Genomic DNA, 10708 nt, shown 5'->3' on the forward strand with positions numbered 1-10708 from the left:
AAAAAAATACAAATGTTAGTTTACTCAAGGAATTGCAAATAAATTTTAATTAACACCTGCCACCAGGTAGTCACAATATACATGCAGTCTGTTGCTGCACCTAGCTATGCGACATGATCAACGCTGGAAAATCACTTGCCCTGCATATAGCACATAAGCCCTGCATACATGACATACATGACTTTTCTTTGCTAGCCAACTGTTGTTCCAACATTAACTCAACAACACCATTTGCATCAGTTTCATGTGCATGAATTTTAAGAAACATTCGTAAACCTGCACGTAAGAAATACCCATTCCAGTAAATGCCAGTATTTATTTTGAGTTTAGAAAAATCATATGGCTAGAGACATTTCCACTCTATATGCAATCCATAAAGCAATATTAATAAATAGAGGGAGTTACGCTACTCTATCTAAAACAACATTCTAAAACTCCTTTTTGGCTTATTATCTCTTGTTTGAGCAAAACAGTATTTCAGTTGAAAAGAGAGATTGAAATAATGACTTATGAAGCATTAAATGGAATTAAATGTGTTGGCAGGGTTGGGGTTTTTTTGCTTGTTTTTGTTTGTTGTTTTTTTTTTCGCCATAGCAATTAAAACAGTTTGTGAAATAAACTTCTACTTCAAAATGTAAGAAATATCATTAAGACACAGGAATGACCATAAAAAGGTTGTGATAAAATACCATGAATTTAAGAAATAATCTGAATGCCGCAAGTAAGTTATTGAAAGAAGCATTCTCAAGACTATTATCTAAAACAGATTGTTTGAGGTCCTATGTTACCCAACCCCACCACAGACTGCCAACTCCTGCTAACATCTATAAGGTCTGGATCCAGCAGTTTGACATGCTCAGACAAATCCACGAATCCATGTGGAGTTCCCCTGAAGTTGTAAAATGTAATCTGTTTGTCTCAGACTGCCTAGCTGGGGCCTCACCTCACTTCAGACCGGGGATGTCCGTCAGCTACAGAACTAACAGTTAACATCAGTTAGAAATCTAATTACAGAAGATAAATGCTTCTTCCGCATTTGAAGTGCTACTGTTTTCCCATTTCTGCCTGCTTTTAACCTTTCCAGACATTATGTTTTATCTATTTTTAACATATAGAAGGAAACTTCTAAAAATCTATCGGTGTTGTTCAGTATCTCTGCAGCTGGCTCTACAGCTTCAGTGTAGCTTTACATCAACAGAAACAGGCTGCACTAGCTTAGCATGTTCTCAAGGATGAAACAGCAATCCGGCCTGGGACAATACATCACGGGACCTAGCAAGACATTTTCAAACTAGGCAAATACAGATCTGTATCAAAGAGAACTCAAAAGACAGCAGCCTAGAACAATAATCTTTTTTGATACTTCTGATCTTTTATATTATTTTGTAAATTATACATTTACATATGATTAATATCACTACATGCAATTTATGATCTACAAAATTAGATGCTTTGCTCACAGTAGAATCAGCTTCCAAACAAGCTTATTTAAAAATATGAATATATTTATAAATACATTGATTCTGAAATAAATTAACATGAAGTCTTCACACTTTTAAACAGTTCTTGGCCTTTCTTTCTCTTATCTACTTGGATAGAGACGTCTGTGCTACCTACCACAAATATTACTCTGTGCATGGAACTTTACGTGCCATTGAAAAATTTGGCTCCTTACATAAAATATTTCCTTGGAAATACTGTAGATACAAAAAGATATTTAATCTCGAATTCACTTTCTTAACAATCAGCACATTCTAAACATTTTGAAGTACTTCGCTGGGCTTGTCAGCTCAAAAAGGGAAAAGCCACTGCTGTGGAAAACTTGTCTGAGCAGTGAGTTACAGGCTTTGACACCTGACAGCAGATAGAGGCAGGGAGGAAAAGTACAAGTTTCATTTCTGCTCAACTTCACTGTTACTTGATCCAAAACCTTTCTTCAAGACTTGCTCCCCTTAGATCAGGCAAAGCTCTTTCCCATAAGGTGAAATTCTTCTCTATTCAGCCATTCTAGAACACCTTCTTATTTCGCTTCCTTTACAATGACATACTCAGCTTAGGCAATTCCTCAGCTACTACTGTCTCAGCCCCATCACCTTATACCCACCTTACACCCAAGACCCAAATGCCTTAACACACCACTCTTTGTAGAGTCTTTCATGAATTGACCAAAGCCGCACATGTAACATTTGCTGTAGTAAATATGAGTTCAGGAGCCAACAAGCCAGATGGACAAGACCTTCAATTTTCTCACAACCGCTCACTGGATTACACAGCATTCCTCAAAACTTCAGACAACCCTTAGTATAATCAGGGCTCAGCAGTTGCAAACTGCTGCAGTGAAACTTCGGTAGTAGCCTGTAGTTCTGGGGAAGAAAAGCTGAAACAGGAAACAGTGATGGGGAAGTTAACTAATGGCTGGTCAGTTCTATGATACTAACAGAGAGAAACCCCTGCTTGCACTGGTGTTCTACAAAGTCATGTAACATGTTAATTAAAACACGGTCTCACCTGCTCACCCTGAAATTTGACTCCTGTGGAAATTCTGAAACCTAACAAGGAAGTGAAATAAACAGAATACTTAAATTGTGCCTATAAGAAGCACATCATCATTTAAGACTATTACTTGTTTTAGAGTTATGAGTAACTTAAAATTACTGCCTTTTGGACAGACTTAATCAAACACTACGCAGAATATGACTGTCACTCTCTTACATATCAGAAATAAGACTAAAAAAATGCAACAAATGCCTTGAACACAACATTCTCTCAACTATCATTAACTCTAAAACAAACAATAGTATACTTAATGTTTAAAGTGCTAATAGCTTTATTAAAGATGTTCTAACCAGCAGCTTTATAACAAGATATTTGCCAGAAGGAATAATTTAAAAATAACTGATGGATTTACCTGAATTTAGTGGTAACTCCTATACGCAATGCTGTGGAACACACTGTCAACACAATGACAGAGGAGCTTCTTACAGTAGAAGATTATACTGAGCCCAGCCAACCACACCTGTTTGAGGGATCCCTGCTCCTTTGAAAGAAAGCCTTACAGCAACTGCATACGACCTGACCTTTCTAGCAGATGCAGTAGACACCTGACATTTGCAGTGAAGAAGCATGACAATGAATGACTCAACAGTCCTACTCACGGTGTGCCCGAAGATCTGAGTCTGCCTTAATACAAAGCAGGTATACCAAGACAAAACACTTAAAAGTTCATGATAGCTAAAGGCACTGAAGATGATAACTAAAAAGCATTCCACAATGAAGCTAACTTTCAAACATAGCTAATGTGTGACACATAGAACCATAGAACAACATATAGCTTCACTCCAGCCAAACAGCACAGCTGAGGACAAGGAAAACATGACACCAATAGATGGCTCCAATCAGGCCGAACAGTATGTGTCTCAGTGGGTAGAAATGCTGGAGATCAAGGCACGCAGTCTTTTTTTTTTTTTAAAAAAAAAAAAAAAAAAGAAGTGAATCCTGAAAGCAGGGAATTTCTCTTCAAAGTATTATTAGCTAAAAAGAACTAAAATACAAAATGATCTACAACATTAGCAATAAAAGTTTAAATAACTATGTCATAAATGTTATTACATGGGAACTACAAAATCGAAGTAAAAAATTGTACTGAATTCAGACCTATCAGCTGCATTAAGAAAACTGTGATATCACATTCAAAATAGTTATATTTTGACTATGCTTCTTCAAAAGTGCTCACTCATCTCTAGAAATCCCCATTTAACTATTTTCCTCAAGAGTAATCCAAGTTAACTGAGATAGGATACTTAACAGACACCTATTTGTGTTGTCCTTAGTACTATTCTAGGTCTGAAACAGCAGGCTTTTGTCTGTAAAAAAGCATTCTCAAAGTCATAGTTCTCCAGCACTTGTAAATGTTAAAAAGGAAATAGCTTAGCAAGGCTGTAGTCTTTTCTCTTTTTCCCCTCATTTACCAATTATTTAGATATGCTTACTCTTAACAAGATCGACCAACGTTCTACTATATAAAAACAGAAGGAATAACTGCAGTACATATTTTTTACTAAAGACATTACTGAGCGCTTGATTTAGTATTTCCTAGTAATGCTCTTCTACTTAAGTATTTTACTGCTTAATAAGTTTTTAGTTTTTTCTTTTGTTTACTAATTTCTGTTGTGAAGAAAAGCTTTTTCCCCATGCAAATACTACTGTCATATGATCAAGAGATTTCTACAGCAAGAAACTCCTCCTCTTTGTCAAAATAGGTAAGCCCAAATTCTCAAAAACAGCAATGAAGCATGCGGTTCAATCAACACTTCACTGAAGAGATTCAGCATCCTAAAGGAACAATTGCTACCCCTTCCCTCCCCAAGTTTGCAACATTTTCATAACCTGTAATGATCTCACAACAGACCTAATATTGCAGCCCCACTGCAGACACTGTAAACGCTCAAAGTGTTGTCTGCTGAAGGACTACAAAATTGGGTACTAGAACTTACAGTTAAGCTTGAGAAACTGATTACTACTTTTCCCCAGGACCCAGATCAGGTTTTAGGGGGCTGCTGCACCTTCTGTTTGCTTCTCACAGGGACTCAAAAAAACTGAAAGATACACCAAGTACGTACTTCTGTATTTTAAAAGGGACAAACAAACAATTATTCTAAAATACGTAATGTGCACTCACCAGACCATTGCAGTTGCTTAAGGCCACTTTAGTTGTAGTGTGTTGGTCTTGCAAATATCCTGTGTAATGACAGTGGTCTAAAAAATCGTGCTTCCACTGAGGACCATCTTTCCCCCAGTATTCCACTGTAAAATGTCTGGACACCAAATCTGTGTTGAGAGTCAGGTTTAAATGAAAGTGCTTGCCATAGGCAGAAAGTTTAAAAAATAATTTAGATGCTGCCAGCTCTTGGTCATAAGGGTCTGTGCTCCTCCTCCTTCTTGAGGGTTTAACATTTTTCACAGTAAAGCTGAGGAAGGCTCCATTTTGATCAACTCTTATTGGGATTGTTAGTTGGTAGTGTTCAAGGTAAGACAGGAATTCCTCTTTGTAATCACAATGTAAGACAGTCCAGGGAGTGCGCATAGAAGAGAAGGAAATATAACAGGAAACAACAAGTAGTAAACATAAACCATAACTGACTAACTCCCATCATCTTCATGAGTAAAAGTCATTTTCAGGTAAACACAAGGTGCAGAGCTTTACTAAACAAAAAAAAAGCTCTTTTCTTTCTATCTACATAAACAAAACGTGTTCTGTTTTGGAATAATCAGATACCACAAGAAAAAAAAACATTTTTAACAACGCATCTATTCATATTCACACAAAAAAGGAAAACCTGGGGCTAAACTCAACCTAGAAAGACTACTCTTTCTAATGATATCATTCAAAGACAAAAGCTATTACATTCACCTACAAGATAATAGCAAAGTATTACATTGCAACACATATAAATGACTCTTCTTGCCCTTAAAAATCTATAAATGCTAATGGATTAAAGTTTAGATCCTTATTTCCTAGTTTAAAAACATATTAATGACTGTATGATAAGTCTTTATAATAAAGTATGACATTTTACTAATTTAATTTGCAAGGTTTTTGTATAGTTAAAACTAGAAAAAATAGAACAACAATTAAATCAGTGTAATCAAACTTTCAAGGTAATGAATCATGACAAAACCAGGACCAGAGCCCATACAATCTCATTAATTATATAACCATGGTTTAGAAAAAATGTCACAAATGCAAAAATTGATTATTCTTGTTATCTGTAAAGGTCAGGCTCCTACCTTGAGAACTATATGAAAGCCTGCTGTCACTGTGAAATGCCGATGAAACCATGACTAGGCTCAGAATCCATGTCCACGTCTTCCAAAAAATTTCCATAATTTAGAAAAACAGAAAGCTTTTTTTTTCCTCTCTCTCCTTGGAGGACTACCTGTGTGCTATAAGGTTAACTCCACTCCAGAATTGCACCATAACAAGTATATTTATTTTATACTATTGGATGTTCCACTTTTTAACAGGTATTCTTTTCCAACAACTTTCTTCTATATCTGCAGTCATTTTCTCAATTCAAAATAAGTGTTGTAAGATTCCTTAAGAAATCATTAAGATGTTAGAGTGGATAGCTACTGAACTTGCTCCATTTCTTTTCCTGAAAAACAAAACAAAATCAGTCAAGTTAAATTTTTTCTACTAAAATAGATCTACCCTGCAAAACATTAAGCTACCATAATATATTACGCAAAATACACCAACAAATGTACTTTTAAGATCCAAGGTCACAATTTTAAACAACAAAAAAAGCACCATGAATTACCATTAACCTTGAACAAGTAGTTCAATACAGCTTAAGATGCGCAATTCTGCTTCACGATGAACAGATGAAAGAAATTATAAAATTAAGGTTTCTTAATGCTATACTATGTTCAGACTTGTTCCACCTATAGTCAATGCACCACACCAATTGACTTCAGCAGAAAATAACTAGACCCAATACACTGGGAGACAAAGGAAGAACCTGGGAAAGAATCCAGAGTACAGATATCTGATCTTTCTGCAGCATGTATTTTGTTATTACTTGGGCCCTGGTTCTGCTTATGCAGGCAGAATTTTCATTCACTAAAAAGGGAAAACTGCACATTTCTAGCATCAGAGAAACAACCTCACCATTTACATCTTAAGATTCCCAATGTCTGGTATCAAAAATGCTTAGTATTTGAAAACTACAATTGGATGTAGTAGAATATGTTCTTCTTTTCATTTTGCAGGTCATGAGACCCACCTCCATCATCTTTTAAAAAATTTTGCAACAATACTGAAAAGCAGCTCTAGCTGTTGCTATGGATTAAATTGTCTATGCAGTCACCTAACAGTCCAGTAAAGTTCTTAGCCAAGTGTAGATGCACCTAGTTATTATCTGTAAATGAAGTTAACCTGACCATTCCTATGCCCACTTTTAAAATTTTTTCTAGACAGCACTCAGGATTTAGTCAGGTTTGTAGGGAGAATAAAAGATAACTTTTTACAAGCATGCTCTGGACTAGTAATTTTTTTTTTCCTGAAGAAACAACATGATTTAGTGATGCCATTCATGTATGGCAAGGCCTTAAATGGTATTAGTAAAATTGCTAATCTGGCCTTCCATGTAATCCCTTCATTTCCGAGCTAATATTTAATTAAGGCTTTTAGCCTTTTTCAAGTTCTGAATAATCAATCACATACTCCTCAGCTACGGTATTATAATAAAGAATATACCTTACTTCCAATATAAGAACATCCAGCTTCGAATTCCACTGAATCTTGCTTTACATGACTGCTAATGAGCTTTCTTCTGACTGCCAGTGAGCTTTCTATTCCTTGCATGGATAGTTATAGTCTGATACAGTCACCTCTTCACACTCCCTGGAAAGCAGCTCAACCTATTCAGTTTACCTCACTCTGCCAATACAGTTTTCAGATGCCTAATTAATTCTGCAGCTTTCTTCTGAATCTTTTCCAATTTGTCAGCAGCTTTTTTCATGCACAGACATCAGAACTGGACACTACTCCAGTAATGGCTCATTACTGCCATATATAGAGAAAACGTTGCCTCACAGCTTTTACTTAGCCAACAAATAGTAATGGGGAACTCGTGTTCAGACTGTTAGGCTGATAATGAATTACCCTAGCACTAAGATCACCTGAAACTGCAATGCCTACGGAGCTTGGTAGCTCTGAACACCGGAAGCAAACTGGTGCCCATTATCTAGACACCACTGGTCCATGTTAAACCTTGGCAACATCCAAGCGTCACCTCCACCCAATATCTTTTCAGGGGTCTGAGCCTCATTCTAAGCCTTGTTCCTCACAAAGAAAATCTCATGTCACATCAAGCTTACTGAAAGTTCTGCTGAAACTTCCAGCCTCCTTTCCAAAAGCATTATAGCCAGTTCATGCACTGGTACAAATGCAACAGATGCAGTTGCATCAATGGTCTGGATTAAGAAATTGTAATAGATATAAATGATAAGGCACTCAATTAACTCCAGATAGAGCACTAACACTATGAAGCATCCAGACTCTGTACCCTTTTCCTTTCTACTTGCAGTATACTCCTTCCTACTTATGCAATGTACATTCACATTCCACTCGTACTGGGGCCAAGCTGATTCATTTTGTCAGCATTAAGCTTACAATAAGAAGCATTTCCTTTGCCTCATGGCTGCACTACGCGTCCATCCATGGTAAGCGCACCTATGGTTCTGCAACATTTACTTCAAACTACTGTTCCTGCTTAACAGTAACAGTTCTGTCAGGAAGAACTGTAAGATGTGTTTCAAAATGCTGGTGACACAAGTGGTGCTGCACACCAGGATGTCTGTGGAGGCACCTGTGACAGAGCGGCAGTCTTGTCACCGAGCCTTGAGGCTCCTACTCACTGAAACTCAGCACAAATCCAAAAAGGAGAAGAAAGGCCATGAACATGCACACACGCACACGAGGACTTTGCAGCTGAAGATGTACTCCCGGATTCTGGCCAGCCAAAGTGGCCGTGTCATACCAGTCACATTGGTGACTCCATCTAAGTGAAGGGCGTGAGCTGCCTCGGGCACCTGAAGCGTCCGCGGGACCGGACAAAGGGCCGAGGAACAGCCACCCGGGGGGCAGCAGAGCACCGCCTCACGGCCGCTCCCGAATCTCAACAGCGAAGCGGCCGAGGGCTCTCCCCTCACACAGCCCCAGCCCCGCCGGCAGCCGCCCCCACGAGCTCTTCCGACAGCACTGGAGCTCCGAAACAACGGCGCCGGATTACAGAAGCAAAGTGGAGGGGGTGTGAGGGGGGAGGGGGTGTGGGGGGAACGACTTCACTTCGTGGTGCGGCCCGCAGGCCGAGGGGCGCGGCGGGCGGAGCGGGGATGGCCGCGGCCCCCTCCCTGCGCCAGGGCCGCGCCGTGCCAGCCACCCCTCCGGGCCCGGGAGCCCGAGCCGAGGCGCGGCCGAAGGCGGCCGTCCCGCCGGGCTACGAGCGGTTGCCAGGGCGATGGGGAGGGCGGGCAGCAGTCAGTCACACCAATTCAATTACAGGTACCGGGGCCGGCCGCGCGAAGCGTTCCGCGGCTTCAAAAGCCGGGATTAGCCGTGTCCCCGGGAGCTCTGGGGCGCGAATAGCGGCACGCAAGACCTCGGGGGGAAGGGGCTGCGGAAGGGACGTACAAAGGGAAGGACGGCTCCTCCTGCCCGTTTCTCACAGCACAGAGCGCGGCCCGAAGCCCCCGAGGTGGGGCGCGGGGTGCCTCGTTGTCACCGTGGTGCCGCGGGGAAAGGAGAAAGGAAATAAGCCGAGGAAAAAAGAAAAAAGCACCATCGGGCTCGAGGGCTGTCTGTACCACAGCCCCACACGTATACACGCGTGTTGCATGAACAGGGACAACGGCCGCACACACCGACTCCTCGGAGAAAAAAAAAAAAAAAAAACCAGCGGGAAACAGCAGCGCCGAGGGGGGCTGAACTCCCAGACATCCCTCAGAGAGGACTCAGGAGGGGGGCAGAAAAGAATATTAAAAAAAAAAAAAATCGTCCTCCCCAGGGAGAGCGAAGGGGAAGAGCCTAGCTGCTGCGGCGGAGCCGGTCCTAAAGTTAACTTTCGGGAGCCCGATTCCAGACAGCAGCGCTGGATCTATTTGGATAAAACGCGTGTGACCCAGACACTTGGCGCCCGGCCCGATGCGTTGCACCGGCAGCCCAAATAAAAACAAGAGACTGACTGCCTCTCACTCGCGCTCTGCCCTCTCGCACAACGAGAGAAACCCTCGAGCACGGAACCCGCCGACCCACGGCCGGAGCCCACTCACCTCCCCCCGCCGCACCACATCCCGCAAACAGACACACACCGACAGCAACGCGGCTCCGCGGGGTTAAGAGTCTGGCGAGTCCCCGGCGGCCCGGAGTAAATCAAAACCACACGCTTCCATCTTCCTGACGAGCCCGGCCAGCACTCGGCGGGCTGCGGGACGGCTGCCGCCAGCCGCGGGGAGCGCGGCCCGGGGGCTGCTGCGCCTGCGGGTGGGGGCTGAATCTTTTTTTCCCCTTCTCTCCGCTTCTTCGTAACAAACGATCTCGTACTAAAGCCAGAACAATCTCAAGCAAAGTTGCACTGCTCCAGACCGTGCTGTGTAAATCGCGGCTGTTCTCGGTCGAAAAGCCCTCGCACCCCCTTCCCCCATTCTCAGAGGTTTCTCTCTGAAATCGCTCCAATCCACCTCGCCTGGTGCGAGTCGGCTCCCCCCGCGCCTGAGCCCTGGACGCAGCGCCGCTCGGGACACGAGAAAAGCAAAAGTTCATCGAATAGCGTGAAATCTTCCTTACCGTGCTCATCTTCACTTTCTGATACAAAGTAAGTTTCAAACAATAGAGATTGCACAGGACGGATCCCGCTTCCCTCTCTGCTTTTCCCCTCTGAGCAAGCCACCATCGGGGTATCTGCGCCCACAGAATCACGTTCTGTCGCCTCCCCAAAAGGGGCTCTTAAGAAACGGACCGGCGGGGTAACAGGGAGGATGCCATCAGTTCACCCCACCTATCACCGTGCACATTTTGTCTTTCCAACGAGAAAGGGGGGGAGAAAGGAAGGAAAAACAGGCTTATATTGAGGTGGGGGTGGGTGCCCTCCTCTCGAGCAGCCGCCTCTGTGCGAAATACCATGTGAATATCATCTGAGTGGGGAGG

At 42.1% G+C, this 10708-nt stretch overlaps 2 protein-coding genes across 9 annotated transcripts in view; one reads left to right on the forward strand and one right to left on the reverse strand.

Moving 5' to 3' along the window:
* ADAMTS6 (ADAM metallopeptidase with thrombospondin type 1 motif 6) overlaps positions 1-10708 on the reverse strand; it is a 175254-nt gene that overhangs the window by 164245 nt on the left and 301 nt on the right. For 6 of the 8 annotated variants that reach the window (XM_021380771.1, XM_021380768.1, XM_021380770.1 and 3 more), the window contains exons 1-3: positions 10349-10702; positions 5788-6155; positions 4679-5043 (exon numbers count right to left, since the gene is read on the reverse strand). In XM_021380771.1, coding sequence (XP_021236446.1) covers positions 4679-5043; positions 5788-5884 — 462 coding nt within the window. In that variant the 5' untranslated portion in view covers positions 5885-6155; positions 10349-10702. Of the gene's footprint in view, positions 1-4678; positions 5044-5787; positions 6156-10348; positions 10703-10708 lie in introns of those variants that run through there. The other 2 variants (XM_021380766.1, XM_021380767.1) reach the window with 2 other exon arrangements.
* LOC110389813 overlaps positions 8591-10708 on the forward strand; it is a 9982-nt gene continuing 7864 nt past the window's right edge. Inside the window, exon 1 of the mRNA XM_021380773.1 lies at positions 8591-10376. Coding sequence (XP_021236448.1) covers positions 8899-9732 — 834 coding nt within the window. The 5' untranslated portion in view covers positions 8591-8898 and the 3' untranslated portion in view covers positions 9733-10376. The remainder of the gene's footprint in view (positions 10377-10708) is intronic.

The sequence above is a fragment of the Numida meleagris genome, chromosome Z, assembly GCF_002078875.1.
Source record: "Numida meleagris isolate 19003 breed g44 Domestic line chromosome Z, NumMel1.0, whole genome shotgun sequence".
In the NCBI taxonomy this organism is placed as follows: Eukaryota; Metazoa; Chordata; class Aves; order Galliformes; family Numididae; genus Numida; species Numida meleagris.